Source organism: Amphiprion ocellaris, chromosome 10, assembly GCF_022539595.1.
Source record: "Amphiprion ocellaris isolate individual 3 ecotype Okinawa chromosome 10, ASM2253959v1, whole genome shotgun sequence".
NCBI classification, from domain to species: Eukaryota; Metazoa; Chordata; class Actinopteri; family Pomacentridae; genus Amphiprion; species Amphiprion ocellaris.
In genome coordinates this window covers 28,299,731-28,323,763 of record NC_072775.1, presented here as the reverse complement: position 1 = coordinate 28,323,763, position 24,033 = coordinate 28,299,731, and the positions used below count along the sequence as shown (strand labels likewise).

General features: G+C 40.9%; 1 protein-coding gene across 1 annotated transcript in view; it reads right to left on the bottom strand.

Moving 5' to 3' along the window:
• Nucleotides 1-24,033, bottom strand: part of LOC111573211 (zinc finger protein GLIS1-like) — a 110,065-nt gene that overhangs the window by 34,045 nt on the left and 51,987 nt on the right. The window contains exon 3 of the mRNA XM_023277246.3: nt 5,073-5,234. Coding sequence (XP_023133014.2) covers nt 5,073-5,234 — 162 coding nt within the window. The remainder of the gene's footprint in view (nt 1-5,072; nt 5,235-24,033) is intronic.

Here is a 24,033-nt window from a genome sequence, read left to right as displayed (position 1 = left end):
TAATTCAAGTTAGACATTATGATGTTCTGGACCTTTAATACATTTTCTCTGACTGGACCTCTTTAATTTCTCATCTCTAATTTCCCATCTATTTGTGTGCACACGCACACACATATAGATGAGAACTTGACCTGGCTTTGGTTTACGAGGCTGGAAGGGTAAAACTCAGAGTATACCCACTAGAATAAACTAGACTACACCACTGGTTGTAACCCGAATTTATGACCGTGGAGAACACGAGGGATGCTCGACTCCACTTCTCCGAAACCTCCGATGAGTTTTACCGTCAGTTTTATCAGTCGTTGCTGACAAAAGTTTAAAAGTGAAGAGTGACACAATGTCAGGTTGGGACTCGTTTGGTTATTGTTTGCTGCTCATGTAAAGCTTTTTGATTTTCAGTCATTTATCGATGCAGCTGGTGTAGAAATTCATACCATTTTCACGGATGAACGATTTCCATGTTTTTATAAAATGATCCAACACAAAGAGAATCTGCTCAGCAACTTAACAGCAAGTATTTTGGTGTTTATTAGCTACATTCAGTCCCAGAAGGTCCCGTTGAAAAGCTCTGGGAAGCATCTGTTCACTGCACTTTCACCCTCCGAACTCTCAGACCTGTTTTTATTTCACTGCTTTCTCGGATCTTACATTTATTAAATTCAGGCCAGTGAAATACGAGCGAGTAAGTGATTGTGTGGTATCATAAATAGGCCGTACTAGTTGATTGATTTTGCAGTTGTTTAAGGTAGATGAGGTTAAGCACAAAAAAAACAACCAGTTACTGCTCAGCCTTAAACCGCTTCATTATCATCCTGTTTTTTTACTAAGAAAGACTAAAAGAACTTTGTTGCTCTCTCAGGGCGTCATATTCAACAAGTACTCTATCTGAAATCATCAGATTTTCACAACATTTTCTGCTTGACCATTTTTGATGTGCCTTAAATTTTTAGAGCATAAAAATATGGATATTTTTGGGAAGTTTCAGTTTGATATTTAAAAGAGATTTTTAAAATCAACAACTATAATTGGACATCTACTAATTTTCAGCACATTTTTGTCACACATTAAAGTTTGACCACATGTTTGAAATGACAAAATCTCAGAAACTTTTAAAGACAAAAGCCTGAAATTTTCACTGTTAATTCTTTTTATGTCATTAAATTCAGAGTCTGCAATATTGGACAAGTAGCTCAAATCATCTCTGATTATGTTTGAGATGAAAGATGATGGACATTTTTTAAAAAATCTTTGAAAGTACTTGATATAACACCCTACAATTTTACAAATACTATTTAAAATATTCATAGCCTATGATAAAAAAGTTTCAAACAAATCAGAGGCTGTTAATCAGAAGGTCCCTTATCATTTGAGATGGAATAATCCCTCTATAGCTGACTGAAATTACTGTTCTAAGCCCATTCTTATTACAAACACAGGAACTATTGCCTCTGTGGTTTTGCTATCTGAAAATAAATTAACACAATCATACACAAATCTAATGCTCCAATACTTCACTATTACTCCTCCAAGGAACGCGGTGGAGTTATGTGACGATCGGTGTAGCCTACGTTTGTCTGTGAATCTGTCTGTCCATGTGCAACATTACTCAAAAAGGGACTAACGGATTTGGATGAAATATTCAGGGAAGGTCAGAAATGACATAAGGACCAACTAATTAGATTATGTCAGTGATGTGGCTTATTGTCTGGATTCACAGATTTGTTGAGGATTTTCCATTGCAAGATATAGCGGCCGGGCACGGTGTCACTGTAACTATGTGAACAAGTGAACGCTGTGTCAGTTGCCTGCTAATCACATGATTGCAATCCTACTGCAAATCCACAGTTGCCGACTTATCGGAAATGATACAAGCAACAATTGATTCATTTGTGGGGGTGTTTCCAAGTTCCATCAATTCCCGCTGCTCGCTACATATTTAGCTTAGGCAATTCGGTATACAGAACATACACATACATAACACATGCCTGTGTTCAGCGCAAGGTCAGGGAATGAACAGTCTTGGCGGAGTACTGTGCTCTCTGAGTGCTTTTTTTGTTGATATAAATTTTAAGGCTTTATAAACCCTCCCCACACACCACACATCACTGCAGAGCAACACTATGCACAGCGATCAGACGTCTATGTGAAACGGGCAAGGTGCTGAACGTTGCTTCACACATGGGAGACAGAGGAGACTGATGCTACAGTCGCTGAGCCAATCAGCGGCCAGCGCTGTACGCTATGCATTTTATTTCATTTAATTATTCTTTTAATATGTTTTAATTATCATTTTTTATATTTTTTTTTAGATTGTTTTCAACTTTTTAGGCTAGAAGATGCTTATTTTATCGCAAAAATAATTAAAATAATGTATCGATCGCAGAGTTGGTAGCTATGACTGAACTGTTGTGCTGCAATGTCCTTTTTGTGGTTTATGGTAGTGTTATAGTGTTATTAGTGTTTGTTTTTTATTGTGTTTTTGTGGTTTAGTTAGCCTAGTTAGTTTTGGTTGAGTGTGAAGTGTAGTGTGTTTGATGACTGCCACATTTTTAATATTGTGGATGTATCTGTGTCAAAATAAAAGAATCTGGCAGTAGCATAGTACATAAAAGTCAGATATCCATTCTCCAGCATCGTACTTCAATGCAGCTCGCCACAATAATGAATATAGAAAAATATGTATACCGCAAAATTTCGTGATGTAGCGGAAAATCTGCGATACAGTGAGACCATGAAAAGTGAACCGCGATATGGCGAGGGACCACTGTATTTAGTCTTTCTCTGATTTTTTTCTATTTATGTTAATCTGACAATTTTTAGTTAAGTGAAAACGTTACTAAGCCTGACTTAGAGTACTTTGACGTTTGTCATCACGTTCTTCTTAAATATGGCTGACTTTTAATTAATTTAACTAGAAGAGCACTCAGAGAGCACAGTACTATGACAAGGCTGCTGTTATATCATTTCCGACGGCTGAAACCTTGAAAAAATTTGTGGCAGAAATCATTGTACCATAGAATGTGTCCATTTAATATAGATGTACCCACAAACAAAATGACCTCATGCTGAGCACAGGCGATTGTTATGCATGTGTATTTTATGTACGGATACCAAATTGTGTGACCTAAATATCTAGTGGGTGGTGGGAATTGATGGGACTTGGAAACACCCCGGGCTGCACAGTGGCGTAGTGGTTAGCACTTTCGCCTTGCAGCTAGAAGGTCCCTGGTTCGCGTCCCGGCTTTCCCGGGATCTTTCTGCATGGAGTTTGCATGTTCTCCCTGTGCATGCGTGGGTTCTCTCCGGGTACTCCGGCTTCCTCCCACAGTCCAAAAATATGCTGAGGTTAATTGGTCATTCTAAATTGCCCGTAGGTGTGAATGTGTGACAGACTGGCGACCTGTCCAGGGTGTCCCCTGCCTTCGCCTGAGTCAGCTGGGATAGGCTCCAGCCCCCCCCGCGACCCTAGTGAGGATTAAGCGGTGTATAGATAATGGATGGATGGATGGATGGAAACACCCCCACAATTTAATTAATTGATCCTTGTATCATTTCCGACAGATAAGTCACAATAAGTCCGCAGCGGTGGATTTATAGACGGATCGCAATCATGTGATTGTCAGCAGGCAGCTGATGTAAAGTTCACTTGCTGTCATAGTTACAGTGATGCCATCTCCCAATGATACAGAAATCTTTAACAAATTCATGGATCCAGACAATAAGCCACATCACTGCCAAATCTAATCAGTTGGTCCTTGCGTCATTTCTGACCTTCCCTGAGAATTTCATCCAAATCCGTTTGTCCGTTTTTGAGCAATGATGCTGCACATGGACAGACAGATTCACAGACAAACGTAGGCTACACCGATTGTCACACAACTCCGCCGCATTCCTTGGTGGAGTAATAATATAGTTGATAATAAATTATAATAATTTATTATATTTGACTTTACTTTGTTGAAGGGGGCTTTAAAATCAGCTTTTGTGTGGAGTTTCACTTTACATAAAGCCAAAATAATCCTTTGTACTAAATATGCACTACTATTCAAAAGTTTGAGGTCATCCAGACAATTTCATGTTTTCCATGAAAACTCACATTTTTATTCATTGTTATATTATGTGCTAACATAATTGCACAAGGGTTGTCTAATCATCATTTAGCCTTTCAACACCATTAGCTAACACAATGTAGCATTAGAACACAGGAGTGATGGTTGCTGGAAATGTTCCTCTGTACCCCTATGGAGATATTCCATTAAAAATCAGCCGTTTCCAGCTAGAATAGTCATTTACCACATTGACAATGTCTTGACTGGATTTCTGATTAATTTAATGCTATCTTCATTGAAAAAAATTGCTTTTCTTTCAAAAATAAGGACATTTCTAAGCGACCCCAAACTTTTGAATGGTTGTGCAGGTGAGTAAATGCAGCAGTTTTTATTATACTTACATTCACTGGCCCCTTTATTTCCAGTGAAATCGAACGCAATCTACTACAAGAGGTCTATTTTTATGAAGCTTCTACATTTTTTTGGTTTTTGTGGACTGTATCAGTGTTGCAGGTGTTCAACATATTTGAATATTCCCTTTTTTATGAATCTGCAGTAAACAATATCAATCACCGGCCACTTTGACCTCAATACTTGACATTCTTGTCACTTTTTTGAGAGAAAAACTAAAAAATGCAGAAGCTCAAAGTAATATTCATGTCAGAGCTGTTGGCAAACGTCACAGGTGTTTCTCATAAGGTGAGTTGAGATGTTGTATGTTCACATTTGTTCTCATCTCTGTTTCAAACTCACCTGAGTAGAGTTTAATTTGCTTTCTGAGCACAAAAATACACACAAAATTAGTTGAAATTCATCAGGTGTATACATCAGTTACTCGTACGCCTCCAGTTATGGAGAAGCAAAGGTGTTTATTTTGTAGAAACATAAATCTAGGTGCTGGTGTGTGTAATAATATAACCTGATAAAGACTGAAATAAAACTAAATCAGAGGTTTGTACATGTGTGAATCTGCCCTACATTTAGGTGTTTTCTACATGTAAAGATGACGACGCATTCACTGACCGTGTCCACGTGTGTTCGCTGGTGTTTTGCTCGGTCGCTGGAGTTGCTGAAGGCCTTGAGGCAGCCAGGATGCTGACAGATGTAAGGTTTCTCTCCTGTATGGCTTCTCAGGTGGATCTTCAGGTTCTCCAGACGGGAAAATGCCTTAGAGCAGCCCTCAAACTGACAAAGAAAGGAATAGGGTTTTACATGAGGCAGGCATTATTTAATTTTTGTAGTTTAATATTTCCCCCAATAAAGAGACTTTAAAAAGGTAAAACTCTTTTATGATTTCTTATGGAAATATTAGTTCAGGACTGGACACTATATTGTGTGCAGATTCTGTTTTTAAACAAATAATAATAATAATAATAATAATAATAATAATAATAATAATAATAAACGTCAACGTCACTGAGCTTGTTATTAAAAGGCTGATATTTACTCTCTAAAGTCTTTATTAGGCAGAAGTAGAATCATCAATTTTTGATGGGTTTTTTCCAGTCTCACTCTCATCTGATGAAAAGATATTAAAAAATCTTATTTTATTACAAAATTCTCGAACATGTCTCTTATCCAATGAAACCAAGTTGTTCACTTTGGCCTCGCAGTTGCACAGCTGGGGACTAAATTATGCCAAAAAATCTGTTTCCTTTACAAGAACAAATTACATTACCCACTGAATTGTAGAAAACTATTTACTAGGGCAATTTTTTTTTATCAATATTGAATTATTGTGACAGTTTGTACATGATACTATTTATCATTCTGCATTATGACTTATTACAACAGATACTCATCACTTTGAGCTGTATGCTGAGATAGGATGGTGTTTACTCTGTGAGGTGTGACAGACACCAGGTTTAATTTATTTTTAAGGATTTTGCTGGCTTTTAACTCCTTATATCACTGTCTTTTAATGTATGCTTTGTCAAATATGCTGAAATAACTGAATTAAACTGCATTTCCCAGCTGTTTTTACTAAACTTGGAAGATCTATTTGTACATACTGTACTTCTGCAACCTGGAATAATCTGCAGAAAAATCTAAAGCTGGATTCATTTATATCAATTGATTTTCAATTTCACCTTTTTTAATTTCTGACTGTCCTTGTTTTAGTTCATAAATCTGTTTTTAAAACCATCTATAAATGTTCTAATGAATGTTTTTTTTTTTTGACACTTAGATTTTATTGGTATTTTTTTGCAGGAAGAAAGAACAACAGCTAAACAGAAAACAAACAGCACTAACATACAGTCCAACAAAGTTGCCAGACACTATACTATCCACAAATTTAAGTCTCAGTTGTAATTGGTAAATGTGCACAGGGGTATGTTTATACAATAACTTCAAAATATGTGTCTAATTCTGCAAGACTGTTAAAGTATCTCAAAGGGGGAAAGCGAATGACATTTGAAACATACAAACAAGTTGTAAATCATAAAATGGGAGCTTGTGAGGGGCTCATTTAATTCTTTCTCCCGTCTCTGCTTGATGTATGTTGTAGTCGTCATGCCTGCTGCTGCGGGCTCCAGGTAACTCTCTCCCTTTCCCCGCCCCTCCTTCCTCTCTAGGGCCATTTCTCAATATGCGTTCTTGTCCATACTTGTGTTCTCGCGTACTCGTGAAACATCATCAGTCGGAGACTGAGTGCTGTTCCATTTCAAAGAACGCATCTGACCAAGAATGCATGAAATACCCAGAAGTGTTCTCGCTCTGCCCCCATTTATCAAGACTGCATCGGAACAGACTTGTGCGGACTTGGGGCGGCCAAATAACCCATAATGCATTTCTCGCCGACCGGTGGTCAAAGGCCGAGGAGGAAACTTTCAGAGGTAACACAAGTTTTTTTTTTAGGAAAACTACTGTTATCATCCAAAATGTAGTTTTCAGATTATTTCACGTGAGAAAGTAGTTGTGTAAACATCAAATATGTGGTCAGTTTATCAAGATAAAGCTGTCAGGCTGGCTGCTGCCAGGCCTAGATAGTGCCCTCTCCCTCTTTTCGCCGCCTCTTTTTCCTTTTTAGGTTTGTCAGCAGTGCAGTTGCAGCGGCAGGTGTCTCTCATTAACAATCATCATCAGCTGGTGCAGGAGCAGGTGGAGAAGTTGCCAATCAAGCTCCACTCTCGCCACAATATAATCAGACACCACTCACCTCTCAGTGCCGGATTGTGACACAGCCAGTACTGAGTTCTGCATGTTACTCCTGCCACAAGTTCCATGATCTCGTTCTCCTGGTAACTCTGTTTGTCTTCCTTTGTTTCAATCCCGGTTCCACCTGCTCCTGCTTCAATTCATCCTGGTTTCTTCGTCACCTCCAGTGTCCTGCTCCGTTCAGCATTCTGGAAATATTCACCTGTGCCGTTTTCCTCCATCCTGGCGTCCTTCCACATTCACCTGCCGCTGCAACTCGCCATTCATCCTCCTGACTCAAAACCACTCATCTAGATCCACCTGCCACTTACAGTCATGAGCCCAGTCCGAGCATCTTGTTTTGTATACGTGAGTCTGTCCTAGAAAGCTGAATTTAGCTTTGTTTATTAGAGTAGCAGTTCTTGAATTTTTGAATTGAGTCAAGTAATAATCTTGGGTCTCAAATCTAGTTAAGTATTGAGTTCTGATTTAGTACCTAGTGTTTTCGTGAATTGAAGATTTTGAATTGGGTTTTGTTCCTGGAGTTAGTTTTAGGTTAGAAACAATCTTCCAATTAGTCTTGGTTATTATTGACTATCATTCAGGCTTCCTAGTTGATGCCTCACTTTAAGTTAAACCTTTTTGTATTTTCATTCCTTATATTTGTGAAGCTTTCTTGCCTGGGTTATACCCAACGTGAGTGTGTGTATTTGAGTTTTTGTATTTAGTTGTCCCCGCCTCTAGTAGTCGCCAGGAGATTTTCAGAGGGTTTACATTATTTCCGGTTTGTAGTATCTCTGGTAGATGACTTAAGTTTCCGTCTTGTAACCCCTTTTTGAGATTCTGTAAATAAACTTCCTTTTTGTATTTAAACCTGCCTGTTCATTTCCTGCGCCTGAGCCTCCTGGGAAATCGTAACAAAAGCCTGATTAAAAATTTACTCCAACGGTTTCAGAGATGTGAGGGTCCAGGATAGATGGCTATGTCCGGCCGGTCAGCGCTCACTGTAGCTGCCGAGAGCAGCCTTATGTCAGCAAGACTTTTTGAAATTTGCCTCTGGCTCTGACGGTTCTATAGCGGTTAAACAGGGATATAAGTAGTTTTACGTTTATCTAAAGGTCACACTTTGGCCTCATGGAGTATTTTTTTTTTTTTTTTTTTTTTTATTCAGAGAAAAATGGACTTGAAAGAAGTTAAAGTTAATATTAACATATTGTTAATGTTTTACTCGATCGCCGACTGTGTGCTTCTGAATTATTTTGTCTTCATTACCTGTAGTACAACTTTTATCTATTCTTGTGACTGTTGCTGTGCATTAAAAATAACATTCAAGCAATAGTTTATGCCAGGGACATCTGAAGAAACCCAGATCCTTACTGACTGCTGGGAGACTCCACAGACAGAACATCAGCAGCTCCATCTTCAGCGTCTGGACCAGCATGATGCTGTTCATGGAAACTGAAGGATAGAAAACGCTGAATTGTATTTAAGCATTTTTCATTAAATATTTAGCTGTGTTCAAAAAATGAATTGTTGAAGCCAGAAGTAAATGTTCCTCTAACATCAGAACTGTTTGATCAGATGCTGCTGATGTTTGAAAAGGTGTCTGTTTTATTGCCTGACAGGCAGAAGAGCTCACCTGTAGGAGCTCACCTGTATTCAGGTTCTGTGTACAGTAGTTGACATGAAATATTCTCATTAATCAGTGATGATGATCAGCATACAGAAGTCCTACACATTAAAGTGTAGTAATGTTTATGTATCTGTCAGACTATAAACCTCTGGATGTTGGAGGACAAACATCAGGTATGTATGTAGAATGTAGACTAATGTATTTTAGTAATGTTAATAATAAAACTGTAAACCATCCATCCCTGTTTATTAGGTGTCCTTGTGAAGGTTTAATATTTTTTCAGCAATCAGTTTCTGAAAAGTTTTTGTGGATCCACTGATAGACCTGAGAATGAGACGGTTCAGTTTATCACAAACTACAGCTGTCAATAAATCAGCGGCTCTAAACCATTAAAAAAAAGATGTATAGCAATCTCACAAACATGAATATATAGACACAGTAACTGTTCTAATATTAAAACGTGAACCATGCACGGCTGTGTTATTATAGCTGTTCCATTTCGTTGTTTTTCATGGTGAAAATAACCGGAGCAGATGAACCGAGGCGGTGATGTCATCAAGTACACTGGTGTTCCAAATGCACTTTAGCCTTGATGCATTCTCGCAAGTCCGGACTTGCGAGAATGACTTGCAGGTCCGTTCTCGCCAAGTACGCGAGTACGGACTTGTGTACTTAGAATTGAGAAACGGCCTAGGTGTGTGTGAGACACAGAGGCCGCGGCAGCAGGTGCATCTCATCAGTAATCAGCAGGAGCTGAGCACGAGCAGGTGGGGCCAGGCCAATCAAGACATCCTCAGCTGCAATAAATACAGACGCCACTCACTATTTGTTGCTGGCCTCTGAATGATCACCAGTTAGTTCTCCACTCAGTTCAGTCCAGCTCCCTAGCTTTTGAGCCCATAGTAACTTGTGTTTGTTCTCTTCCAGTCTGGATTCCTGCCTGCTTGTGCCTTCCCTGGTTTTTGCCTCCCACAGCCAGTCTTTGTCTGTTCCCTGGATCTTCTACATCTTGACTCAGTCGGCTCCTCTGCTCGCCACCCGCCTCACCACCCTCCCAGTATCACCTGTCTGGTCCATCACCACTACTCCCTCCCTCCCACCGACGTCCCATCCGGAGCCCAGCCACTGCAGTCTCCAATCACCCACCTTCCACGGTGCCTCCAGCTGTTCTGGCTCAGTTAAGTCCCAGTCTCCTGCAAGTCCAGACTGTATTCTGTTTCTAGAGTAGTTCATTTGTTGTTCAGGTTTCCTTGTGTAGTCTTACCTTATTGTAGTATTCTTAGTATTCTAGGGTCATTTTAGATTATTTCTCAGGTTAGTATTTTGTATAGCCTTGTTTTAGTGAATCTTACATTCTCTGGAGTATTTCTGAGTGCTTAGTGTCACTCTCCTGCTGTAGTATCTTTGGGTTTGTATTTCTTGACTGTTTCGTTCTCATCTTAGTTAAAGCCTGCCTTAGGTGTTACCTTCTGTGGGTTTGTTATGCTTGTCTACTTATTATAGTGTAGTTATCCTCCTAACCACTATCCTCCTAACCATAGTCTTGTGCCTTTGGCAATCTCAGTTCCTGGTTTATTTCAGATTGTAGTTTTCCGGATACCCTTTTGTAGTTCTTGTATCTTGCATTCTGTAAAACAATAGCCTTTGTTTTATACCTTCGTGCTCCATCTCATTTCCTGCATCGGAGCCTCTTAGAAACGGTAACAGTAGTAGTTCCTCTGCATTTTGTGACCCTCTGATACAGTTTGGAGACTACAGATTTAGGTCCTCCAGAGTATTAATGTACCACCAACTGTATTGCGTCACTTAGTTCAGCAGGTGGTTTATTTTTCTTAATTTTTTCTAAATATTGCTGGTGTAGCTGTAAGCATCTGTAAAAGCTCTGATTTTCCAAATTGTATTTTCCCTTGAGCATTGGGAAGTTATGCAAGTGTTTTTCTCTATTATAGTACAATAAGCAGTAATACTCTGGTTTGTCCAATACCTAAATCTATAATCTATACAGTTTGGTTTAAATTCTGTATCATATTCATCTGAGTGTTTGTAACTGGGTCCAAAAATTTAATTGCTTTGTAACACTGAACCAAGTATCTAAGGTAAATAAGGTTATGGAGACACCCTTTCGTTCACTTTCCTCTCCTTCCATTTAGCCTCATATCCACTATCACACCAAATATTCTTAACTGGAAAGAATGGTTAAAAATATCTCAGGTTAAGGAGAGACATGCCACCTCCCTCCTTACTGGTCGTTGGCGTACTATATTTAATCTTCGGTTTCTTTACATTCCAGATCTGGAAATTTGATTGTCCCATTCTTGAAATTGACTGGTTGGAACTTTAACTGGTGATGACATAAATAAATACAAATTTGACATCTTTACAATGTCAGTTCTTGCACTAAAGGACAGTAGGGTTAGTTTTGTTAATTCAGTTTAGTTTTGTAGACTTCTGTTTTTGTATTTGTTGCATTGTTTGTAGAGTTTTGAGTAGTTGGGTTTAGTTTTGTCCCCCCAGTTCAGTTCTCCATTTATGTATTGGTTTAGTTATCTTGTTAAACTCACATCCCATCATAGACTCTGGTACTCTCTTTTGGATTATGTCCCCCCCCCCTGGATTCCTGCCTGTTCCTATTTTTGTTCCTTGTCTGCCTTCCTTGCCTGTAGCTTAGCTTCCCAGATTTTGTAAGTACTCTGTTTCATTGCCTGCTTCAGTTTATCTCTGTTCGGTTTTTGTAAACTAGCTGTGAGTTTTTGTGAGTTTTGTAGTGTGACTTCTTTTAGCACAGATTTGGTTTAGTTTTCCTTCTTTTGTATAGGTTTAGTTCTTGTTTTGTTTAAATAAAAACCCATTTTCCCTTTGACCACCCGTCTGCCACTATCTGTGCCTGCGCCTGGGTTCTCTGACCCCTAACATTAACCAAACTCCAAGGTATTTGATTGCTTCTTGAGATGACTTAATTGGGAGTCTTTGCTTTATCTCAGGGGCTGGGTTGTAATTAAATGTTAATACTTGCATTTTTTTTATATATTTATGTGCAGAAGATCTTAAAAAAAAAAAAAAAAAAAAAAAAGGGGAGGAAGGCAGACATCTGGATTTCGGATATATAATAAAACATAATCGTGTGCAACGCTATTTTATGTTAATCAGAATTCTTTGTATATTACAGTCTTCTCTTGTTACTTGTGCCAAGGGTTCTATGTAGAGTGCAAAAAGGGTTGGTGAGAGGGTGTCACGGTTCCTGCCTGGCCTCCCTTCCTATCTTCTTCTCTCCCCTCTTCTTCTTTTCCTCCCTCTCACTCCCTTTTCTCCTCCTTGCTTCTTTCTCTTTTCCTCTCTTCTCCTCCTCCCCTCCCTCACTTCTACCTTCCTCTCTCCTCGTTGGCCTTGGTCCCTCCCCCCTCGTTGCTACACACCTGGCCGCGGAGTTAATCCGGGCATATTGAAGACAGCCATGAGAGGAGCGCAGCTGCACTGCATTGATCTGCACTGGATAAAGCCCAGCTCACTCCTACACTCATCGCCAGATCGTAGCCTCAGCTACACAGTCAGTGATGTTACATTCTGTTACTGGTACTGCTTTGCTCATACTAATTCCTTGCTTCATTCTGCCCACAGTTCCCACCGGTCTGTCTGCTCTCTGCCTGGGTCTGTCTGTTGAGCCACCATAGCCGGCTCCACTGGATCTCTGTATGGGAGACTCGGTTCCCATTATGCCCTGTCCAGCATGGATTCTGCTGTGCTCTTGACTGCTGTCCCATCTGTTTTCCTCCTTGGGTGAGCCGCTCCACGTTTGGACCTCTGCTCACGCTCGGCTACTGTCTGTGGCACATCTCCGCCCCGCTGCACTGGCACGTGCCATGGGTCGCCAGTCCAGCCTGCCTCCCCCCACACCTTGCTACCCACTTCTGTGAGTCTGGCTGATTAGTGGTATTAGTTTGTGTATTTGGGGGGGGGGGGGGGGGGGTTTAGTTCTTTTGTGATTTGTTTTGTGTTTATTGGTTTTGCTGAATCCTTAGCTTCGTCAGTGTAGTTTGGTTATTCAGTTCCCCATACCACCTCATTGCCTTTTTTCTATGTTCAGCTCTGCTTTATTGTAAATAAAGGAGTCTTTGTGATCTGACATGTCTTGCCTGTTACTGAGTACTTGCTCCCTGGTTTTCAGACCCCCTAACCCTTGACGGAGGGCATCCCTGACGAGTAGATCTTTCCACGTTTATGCAATCTGTAAGACATCCATTTATCTTGATTCTTGCCGTAGGAGCGAGTACAATGTTTTAAAAATGTTAATTGACTTTTCAGTGAAACCAAATTGCTCCAAGACCAAAACCAAATATTCCCAATTCACACGATCAAAAGCTTTTTCAGCATCTAGGCTAACGGACATGGCATTTAATGTTTTTCTGATATTTTCAATTATGATGAGAACATCTAATACAATCCTGTGTTTGGCATCCCCGGACAAAACCAGTTTGGTCGCTGTCAATTGGGTCCGGGATAAAGGAGTATAATCTCTTGGACATGATGGATGCATACAATTTGTAATCTTGATTTAAGATTGAAATTGGTCTATATGAGCTACATAGAGTTTTGCTCTTGCCCTCCTTTAGGATGACAGAAATGACAGCCTCTCTCCATGAGGGTGGGCTGACCTGTCATTAAGAGTTCAATGAAAAGAATTCCAAAGTTCTGGAGTCAACTCAAACATCTTATACCATTCAGCTGGTAGACCATTGCTTCCAGGTGTCTTACTTTTTATTTATTCAGTGCAGTCTGCAGTTTCTTTCTTGTAATTTGTGATATCATGTATTTGTTCTGATCTCCAATTGAGGGCAAGTCCAAAGAACTTAGAAAAGATTTTATGTTCTCTGCACTTTCTTGTATACAGGGCCTTATGTGTGGAATGCAGTATTGATTTCATCTAGGTCATTAACTATTTGTCCAGATTAAGGGTCTAATATTTTGTATACTGATTGTGAGATCTAGGGTTTTTTTTGTAGGTAAAAGTTTTGTAGCTTTAGGGCCCATGATTGTTTTAGAAATTTAGATTTTTTTTTTCTCTGATTCTTCCTTATAAATGTCCATGATCTGATTCCTAATTGCTTTCATTTTAATCAGTATTTGGGAGTCCGAATCCTCAGTGTTGTCGTTCCAATTCTTTTAGATAGATTTCTAGCCTTTTAAGCTTACTTTTGTTGTCTTGAGTGCTGTACTAAGAGAAATTAATTCATCCTGGATCACAGCTTTTATAGTATCCCATAATGTACTTGGATTCACTTCCCCATTGTCATTAAGATCGAGAAAGGTCCTAATTTCAGATTTTATTTCATTTATAACTATTTTATTGTTGTGCTAGCTCGCATTGCATCTCCAGATCGTGTTCGTTGGTCTACTGTCTAATGTATTTTTACACTGGTGAATGATCTGAAATGTCTCTAGTTCCTATATCACATTCGAAAGCCCTGCACCTATCATTCTGAAACATAAAAATCTTGTCTATTCTTGAGGATACTGCATGTGGAGCAGAATAAAAAGTATAGTGTTTGTCAGATGGATGTAATTCCATCCAAATGTCAAGCAAGCCCATTTCATTCAAACCCCTTCTCAGCAATTTAGTTACAGGGACATATTTCTCTTACTATTAGATGTATCCCATTTACCATTTACTACTCTATTAAAATCTCCTGCACATATTAATGTGCTTTGTTATTCTGTGGAAGTCAGTTCAAGTACTCTTTTCCTAAGTTTTAGATCACTTTGTGGCGATAGATATACACAAAAAGAGTAGTTAGATTGTTTTCTATCTTGCCTTGCACCAGTACATATCTGCCCTCACTATCCCTGATCTCCCTAAGTAGTTCAAAATTAACAGAATTATGTAATAATTACCCCGTCGAATTGCCACCTTATCGTGGTGGAGGGGTTTGAGTGTCTCTCTGATCCTGGGAGCTATGTTGTCCAGGGCATTAGCCCTGGTAGGGTCTCCCAAGGCAAATTGGTCCTGGGGGAGAGACCTGACTAAGAGCGATTCAGAAGACCCCTATGAAAGCACAGCAAGGTGAAGCCGCTACTTCGTCCGGGTTAGGGATACCTGGGCCTTCGCCTGGAACCAGACCTTGGAGGGGAGCTCATCAGAGTGCGTCTGGTGACCGAGCCTTGGGATCCTGTGGAGCTCAGTCGGGTGTAGCTCGAAGAAGAAACACGGGGCCACCGCCCAGTAGGCCCACCACCTGCAGGGCAGGAAATCGGGGTCGGGTGCTATGCCCACTGGGCAGTAGGCAGGAGCGGGCACCTGCGCGCACCACCCCCTGGTGGTGTAGACTACCTCTGGGGATGTGAAACGTCACTTCAGTGGCAGGAACGGAGCCTGAGCTGGTGTGGGAGGTGGAGTGATACCGGCTAGATACAGTTGGACTCACCTCCACGCACAGCAAGGGTTCAAGAACCAATATCCTGGAGAGGGGTTGGACACTCTCCTTTTCCGGAGTTGCCCAGGGTGAGAGGTGCCAGGCAGGTGTGGGGATACTCATGAGTCCCCAGCTATGCACCACTTTGTTGGAGTTCTCCCTGGAGAATGTGAGGGTCGTGTCTCTGTCACTTTGTTTTGCCGAGGGGAAAACTCTGACTTTTGTCTGTGCTTATGCAGCGAACAGCACTTCAGAGTATTTGACCTTCTTCGAGTCTCTGGGTGGTGTCCTGGAAGGGGTACTGCCTGGGGACTCCATAGTTCTCCTGGGCGATTTCAACGCTCACGTGGGCAACAATGGAGAAACCTGGAGGGGGGCGATTGGGAGGAACGGTCTGCCCAATCTGAACCCGAGTGGTGTTTTGTTATTGGACTTCTGTGCTAACAAACACCATGTTTGAGCATAAAGTTGCTCATAAGTGTACTTGGTACCACAACACCTTAGGCCAAAGGTCGATGATCGACTTTATAGTCATATCATCAGACCTACGGCCACATGTTTTGGACACTCGGGTGAAGAGAGGTGCAGAGCTGTCAACTGATAACCACCTGGTGGTGAGATGGATCCGATGGCGGGGAAGACTGCCGGACAGACCTGGTAAAACCAAATGTGTAGTGAGGGTGGACTGGAAACATCTGGCGGAGGACACCGTCAGTGGAATTTTCAACTCCCATCTCCAGAAGAGTTTCTTCTGCATCCTGGGGGAGGTTGGGGATATGGAGTCTGAGTGGGCCATGTTCAAAACCTCCTTTGCAGAAGCAACTGTTAGGAGCTGTGGCCAGAAGGTCACTGGTGCCTGTCGTGGCGGCAATCCAAAAACCTGAAGTTTGAGGGAAGCCATCAGGCTGAAAAAGGAGGCTTTTCATGGCTGGCTGGGTTGGAGGTCTCCTGAAGCAGCTGACAGGTACTGGTTGGCCAAAAGAACTGCAGCTGCGGAAGCTGTGGAAGCTAAACTCAGGTGTGGGAAGAGTTCGGGGAGGCTATGGAGACGGACTTTCAGTTGGCCTTGAGGAAGTTCTGGAAAACCGTTCGATGCCTCAGGAAAGGGAGGTAGGGCTTTGCTCAGTCTGTGTACAGTTAGGGTGGAGAACTGCTGACCCGTACTGGGGACATTGTAGAGTGGTGGAACGAGCACTTCGAGGAACTCCTGATTCCAGTAAACACGTCCTCCATGGAGGAGGCAGAGCCTGATGACTTGGGGGATCTTCGTCCATATCCGTGGCAGAGGTCACCGTGATAGTCAAGAAGCTCCTCGGTGGCAAGGCGCCAGGCGTGGACAAGATTCACCCTGAGATACAGAAGGCTCTGGACATTGTTAGACTGTCTTGGCTGACATGTCGGTACAATGTCACGTGGGAATCGGGTACGGTGCCTGTGGAGTTGCAGACTAGGGTAGTGGTTCCCATTTTAAAAAGGGGGACCAGAGAGTGTGTGCCAACTACCGGGGTATCACACTTCTCAGCCTCCCCAAGAAAGTTTACTCTAGGGTGCTGGAAGGGAGGCTCCGGCCAATTGTCGAACTTCGGATTCAGGAGGAGCAATTCAGATTCCGTCCCAGTCGTGGAACAGTGGACCAGCTCTTTACTCTTGTGGAGCTGCTGAGGGGGTAATGGGAGTTCAACCTGCCAGTCCACATGTGCTTCGTGAATCAAGAGAAGGCCTACAGCCATGTCCCCCGAAGGGCTCTGTAGGGGGTACTGCGGGAGTGTGGGGTACCGGGCTCGTTGATACAAGCCATTCAGTCCCTGTACAACCAAAGTGAGAGCTGTGTCCACATACTAGGCACCAAGTCAGACTAGTTTCCAGTGGGTGCTGGACACTGCCAGGGCTGCCCCTTGTCTCCGATACCGTTTGTGGTGTTCATGGACAGGATCTGAAGGCACAGCCAGGGTAAGGAGGGTGTCTGATTTGGGGGTGTCAGGATGGCATCTCTGCTTTTTGCAGGTGATGTGGTTCTGTTGGCCTCATCAGATCGTGATCTTCAGCATGCACTGCAGTGGCTTGCGGCCGAGTGTTAAGCGGTGGACATGTGGATCTCCACCTCCAAGTCTGAGGTGGTTCTCATGGTTCTCTGCCGGAAACTGGAAGACTGCTCCCTACGGTTTGGGGGGGAATTGTCTCCCCAAGCAAAGGAGTTCAAGTACCTCGGGATCTTGTTTACAAGTGATGGGAAAATGGAGCGAGAGATGGACAGGCAGATTGGTGTGGTGTCTGCAGTAATGCGGGCATTGTACCAAACCGTTGTGGTGAAGAGGGAACTGAGCCGTAAGACAAAGCTCTTGATTTACCAATCCATCTACGTTCCAACCCTCACCTATGGTCATGAGCTCTGGGTAGTGACTGAAAGAACAAGATCGCGGATACAAGCGGCTGAAATGAGGTTCCTCCTTAGGGTAGCTGGGCTCAGCCTTAGAGATAGGGTGAGAAGTTCAGACATCCGGAGGGAGCTCGGAGTCACTGCTCCTTCACATCAAAAGGAGCCAATTGAGGTGGTTTTCACCGCTTGTCCCTTAATACTTTCATCTTACACATTACACAACACAAACCATCCTTTTGTGTATTTGGCTTTAATTTAACCATGCTAGTGTAACATTGTAGCACTTACTATCCCGGGTTTGTTTGTGTTAATTTATCGCAGTTTACATCCATAGGTTAAAGGAAAACACAGCCATAATTAGTTTCAGTTTTCCTTTGTTAAGTTACAGGTCAAATGTTTTTGAATTGTTTGTCCCTTTGTTCATACTTACCTTTCTTTGTTCCTTTGTTCTGGTTCACCATGCAGGACTAGTGTTTGGGAGAAGGCCGGCCCAGTACTTCCTGAATTTATGGTGTTGCTGATGTCAGCATGACATCACTGGACCAGACCAAGTGCAGGGTTTTTTTTCTTTGGATTATTGTTTCTTTTGTTTTAAAAGCATTAAGCAGTAATGCTTTTACATATACACTTGCAGGAAGACATTTATAAATTCCTGTGGGTTTGTAGTGTGTATGGTTATGCTGTTCACTGAGTTGTTTGCATCTAGGTTAAACATTAGATCACCATGCTGCATCATGATAGAACTCAAGTGAATAGGTGTGAATTGAAAGCCCTATATAAGGAGTTAAGATTTGGCTGCCTCGGGAGAGAGGTGAGGCTGTGCTGCCACAATGTGAGTTTTTTTCTGTTGAGTAGCTACGAGATTATTTTTGAAATTATTTTCTTTGTAAATTCTTTTCTATTGTTTTGTAACTTTAATTTTCACATTAATGGAGAAGCACTGTAAAATAAAATCAGCACCTCTTTGGCACTCAGGAAGTTTGCTAAGTCTGTCTGTCTACCACCTTCCTTGACTATTCTGGCCAGGCTACATCACAGTTTGGCCATCAAATTCGGATGCCTCCGGGCAGACTCGCTTTGGAGGTTTCCGAACACATCCGCCTGGGAGGAGACCGCGGGGCAGACCCAGAACCCGCTGGAGGGATTACATATCTCGTCTGGTCTGAGAACACGTCGGTATCCCCCAGAAAGAGCTGGAAAGCATTGCTGGGGGGAGGGACGTCTGAAACAACCTGCTTTGCCTGCTGCCTCCATAACCCAGCCCCGGATAAGCAGAAGAAAATGGATGGATGGATGGATGGATGTAATGATAATGCAACTCCTCTTCTATGACCAGATTTAAGAGTACTGTAAAATGTATTCTTGTACCCAATTTTTTTCAATTTTTCTCATTTTTGACATTACTCTGCTTCTATTAACTGGTTAATTGAAGCCATTCACGTTCCAAGAGACTACATTAAAGTTACTGAACTCCATCACAACAGATAAATCTACATGTGCAGGCAAAATAAATACATGTACTGTAACAAAAACAAACTGTAATAACAAGAACATTAGAAAACAGTATAAAGAGGACTTCCAACCTCAGGGTCTTACACTGCCCTGTCATCTTCACAATACCTTTTAATATACTGGTGAAGAGTCAGTCCTGCATAAAATAGGGGCTCCCTTGTTGCAATGCAAAGTCTCTTTTCCTTGAGCCCAACAGTCACTTAGTCTCTTACTGGTGAAATGTGTCATTGTCCTTACATAGTAGATTCAGGGAAAAGGTGAGGGTGAAAAAATTCAAAAATAAATGGAAAGTGGTGTGCTCGATGGTTTGTATGCACACATGTAAAATTACATGTGTGCATGCATTTACTTCTGTGGGTATGTTAGCAGTTTAGGCACCATTTTTTTGTAGTATGTGAAATTGGACCAATAATATGTACTTGATAATTCCCGTTAATGATGCTCATACTTCATTGGAAAGCCTCTCTCGGACTCGGTTGGTGCAGTCTCCATCCTTCCTACTCCAGTGTGTACCTTGCGTTACCTTCTGCTCCCATCTGGTGTCATACGTTTGCAGCAGGGTGTGTCCTCTCTTCCTCATGTCTTCGGCTGCTTCTGTAGCACAGTTGTAGAGGTTTGGACCATTTTCCCAGTGAATTTTCATCCTGGCAGGGTATGGTGCCTGGAAACATATCTGTTTCTCCTTAAGGATTTCCTTCATGTCTTTGTATTCTCTGAGTTTGTTGTTCACTTCAGTAGGAAAGTCATGTGCAAATGCCACCAACTTTCCCTCACAGGTCATTTTCTTTGCCCAAGCTGTTTTCAGTGTTTTGTCTTTAATGTCATATCTCCAGAAGTTCACCAGAACAGACCTTGAGATGGAGTCATCCTGAGGTTTAGGGTCGAATGGTCGGTGTGCCTGCTGAATTTGTAAGTCCGCATTTCTGTTGAGCCCCAGCTCTGTCTTCAGGAAGTTATCAATGAATGTTAGCGTTGAGTTTCCCTCTGTGCCTTCCTTAATGCCATATATGCGAATGTTATTATGACATGATCTTCCTTTGAGGTCCGTTACATTGGCCTGGAGGAGTCTTTGCTGTTTGAGGGAATAAAGCAGGGCATCCCTTAGCTCGGTATTAGCAGACTCTGTTTCCTCCACTTGCTGCTCTACTTCAGTTAGCCACACACCATGGTTACAAACATCGCCATTAACATTTTGTAGTTTATGGTTTAGCTCCGTCTTGAAACTGTTGAATTATTGTTTAATATCATTTCTGAAGTCATTTTTGAAGTCAGTTAGGTCGCGCTCAAGATCCATTTTCAGGCTTTGTATATCTCTGCCTAGGTTTTGAATGGCTTTAGTGGTGGTAATGCCCCCCTCCTCTGCCTCACACTCCATGTTCCTCACACCGGTTGTGTTGTCGGTTTTTTCTTTAGCCTCACTGTCTTTGTTTTTCCCTGAAACAGGTTTCTTGTTTCTAACCCCACTCATTCTAAGTAATTTTGGTATCTTGTAAGGACAACACTCGTGTTTCAGTGGAGTTGTCTTAAGTTGACCAGGAGAGTTTTGACTTAGGTCACCATCTTGAAATGCTCACCCGGAAGTCCTCTAATGAATGTTTTTTATTATTTTACTAACTTTGCAGTTTAATACTTTTATTTACTTCCTCGGTTACATTGTAAATGAGATTTCCATGGCTCAGTGCACTCCGAGTATCAATAAAGGTTGAATGAATGAATGAATGAATGAATGAAGTTGTGGAGCTGTTACTGACTGAATTTTAGGATGTTTTCAGGTGAGTTTTTTTTTGTTAAGCCTTGAGGTTAAAAGATGACTTCACATGTTTCACAGGTCCATATGTAACATTTTGCTGCATGGATGGTGCCAAAAATAGTCACTTTAACAACTTAAGAAAGAGAGCTAAAGAGAGAACTTAAAATCCAGGATACTCTCTAACCTTGCTGAGGTAAAGTGGATATCGAATTGCCGTTTTGGAAATTTACAGAAGTGGTCGAACACAGTTCTTCCCAGTCACACATCAGGAAGTTTAAACTGAGTAAACTGGCCTCATACTGGCTGCTTCTGTCCATACTGGGCACCAACACTGGTCCATTACTAATGTGCCTTTAATAAAGGTGATGGGTTTCAGCATCCACAATCCTGGTTTTGTCTAAAAACGTATTCTGCCGAGCCGAAATGAAGGTTCAGCAGTTGGACAAATAAAGTGTTTATTCTGAAGTTCCAAAGTTTCAAACAAACAGAGATATTGTCCAGGGAAAAAAATCTTAAGATGGTTTTTGGTGCCCCTCAAACAGGTTTTAGCCTGGGCAAAAGGAAAATTATTAGCAGCAAAATAATAAAAATAAAGGATATATGTACATAGATATTGATTTTTGACCAGTTTTGACAGTTGACGTTTATTTTACCAAGAATAATAGACATTTTTGACTGCTGAATGGCCAGAAATGGCACATCAGTTCCAAACAAACAGAAATGAAGTCCAGGAAAACAGAAGAAGTCATAAGATGGTTTTTGGTGTCCACTGAACAGGTTTTAACCAGGGCAAAAGGAAAATTATTACCACCAAAATGCTAAAAAATTGACAATATGTGTACACATTATATATTTTTGACCAGTTATGTTAGTTTGGGTTTCTTGGGTTTTTGCCCAAGAATAATAGACATTTTTCATTATTAAATGGTCATAAATGGCACAAAAATGCATAGATTTCTGTAAAATAAGGTAACACAGACTTCCAAACTAACAGAAACACTGTCGAGAGAAACAGAAAAAGTCCTAAGATGGTTTCTGGTGATCCTCGAACAGGTTTTCCCCAGGGCAAAGGGAATATTATTAGCATTGCAATGATAAATATAGAGAACATGTGTATTTTGACCAATTATGCTCATTGGGATTTCATTTACCCAAGAACAACAGATACTTTTGACTACCGAATGGTCAGAAATGGCAGCAAATTCCAAACAAACAGAAACGCTGTCCAGGGAAATAGTAAAAATCCTGAGATGGTTATTGATGCCTTAAAACCTTGAACCTTGGTTAAAACCTTGAACAGTAAAATTTGTAAAGGCCAACAGTAAAGGCTGTTCAGGGCAAAAGGAAAAGTCATTAACACCAAAATGAAAAAAAATAGAGAATATATGTACGTATGTATTTGGGTTCATTTACCCAAGAATAAAAGACATTTTTGACCATTGAATGGTCAGAAATAGCAGTAAAATGCATCGATTTCTGTCAAATAAGGTAACACAGACTCCATTTCTCATGAATTTGGACTGCTTACTGAAGTTTTCGCCAGGAGAAGAGTGTAACTTTAGAATATATTGCATCAGTTTGACTGGTGAAGCTTCACAGTAGTTGTAGCTGAACTTGGATGACTGCAGATGTTGTTGTCCATCACCTACATTATGATCACATTAAATCAAAAACAGATGTAGTTCACATATGGGAACACAATTGAGAAAATGGACACAACGTTGCATAAAACACACAGCAGAACAGTTCAAACAGGGACAGCATTTACTCTTTAAGGCCATATTAAACTCAAACTGAATATGTTTCTGATGCTGACAAGAAAAATTGAAACCATCAGAATATTTAACTTCCTTTACAAATCACATCCAACCCCCTTCTGCACCTTTAACTGCACTGGCGTGTAGCTAACATGTAATAAAATCATATTTTTCACATCACAACTGAGTGATGTTGGATACAGAAATACCGAGGAGGCAATGCATCATCGTTTAAATCATAAACTTAAGGTAACAGCCTTTTCCCCAAACAGCCAGTTGAAAGAAAACCACACAAACATACACACACGAGGCTGTGGTAGGTTCAGTTAAAAGTGTTTCTGTTGGACCGAAGCCAGACAAGAAGCAAATATCAGTGTCAGCAGGCCATTAACCAACGCTTTATAACTTTACAGAAACTCTGTCACATTTAATCTCAGATCTCATGGTTTTCCAATTACGGTAGCTGTGTGGTTGTAGCTGACCTGAAACTTACATGGAAATGTTTAAAGGCAGTAAGAGAGAAGTTTTCCACGAATAAAGTGGTTTGAATTCACCCTATGTATTAAATTCAACTGATTTCAGCTATATCTAATATCTTTAAAGAGGCAGACATTTTTATGAATGAATTTAAGTGTCTTCTACTCAAAGTAAATGATAAAGACACCAAATGAAGGCAAATTATTGTGTAACAAGACATTTAACAGAAAATAATCCCTCCAGATGTCTTACAGATATCCAAACAACAACTTCAGGTACTTTTATTTTGAAAAACTACTAGCGATGTCCTGGAAATTAGTCTTCTCTGGTCTGATCCTAAAAAAGGTTTTCTAACTAATTTTCATTCTGGGATTTTATTAGGTTTCTCTAATGAGTCTGTAAATGTCAGTCACCTCATTTAGTTTACTACATCTGTACATGAAAACACACTACATCATGGCAATCAATTAATACAAGCCTTGAAGCTGCCCAGGATATTTCCTGTATCCTGGAATGTTTTTTGCATCATCCAAAGAAAAATTAAGCAGCTCCAAAACAATAGGAATTGAGAAAAAAGTAGAAATTAAATTTTTAAATCAGTTTCGTTGAGTAGAGTTTCATTTACTCAATTTTTTGGACATTTTTGTTTATAAAATGGTCAGAAATAGCAGGAAAATGTAAAGATTTCAGTCAAATACAAACTCGTTGCCTTTATAGTATGCGAGCTGATCACACTTTATGTCAGGCAGTCACCAACAAAAGGCCTCTACTGAACAAAAAACTGGCTACTGTATTTAACATACTCAAAGAAAGCTTGATTTAAGCTATTGTTATAGTGTCTGCACTGTATTTCCTAAAGCAAACAGTGTATTTAAACATTTAAATATCAGATATACTAAGGTTTATCTTAGAATTTTAGGTTGTTATTCCTTAAAA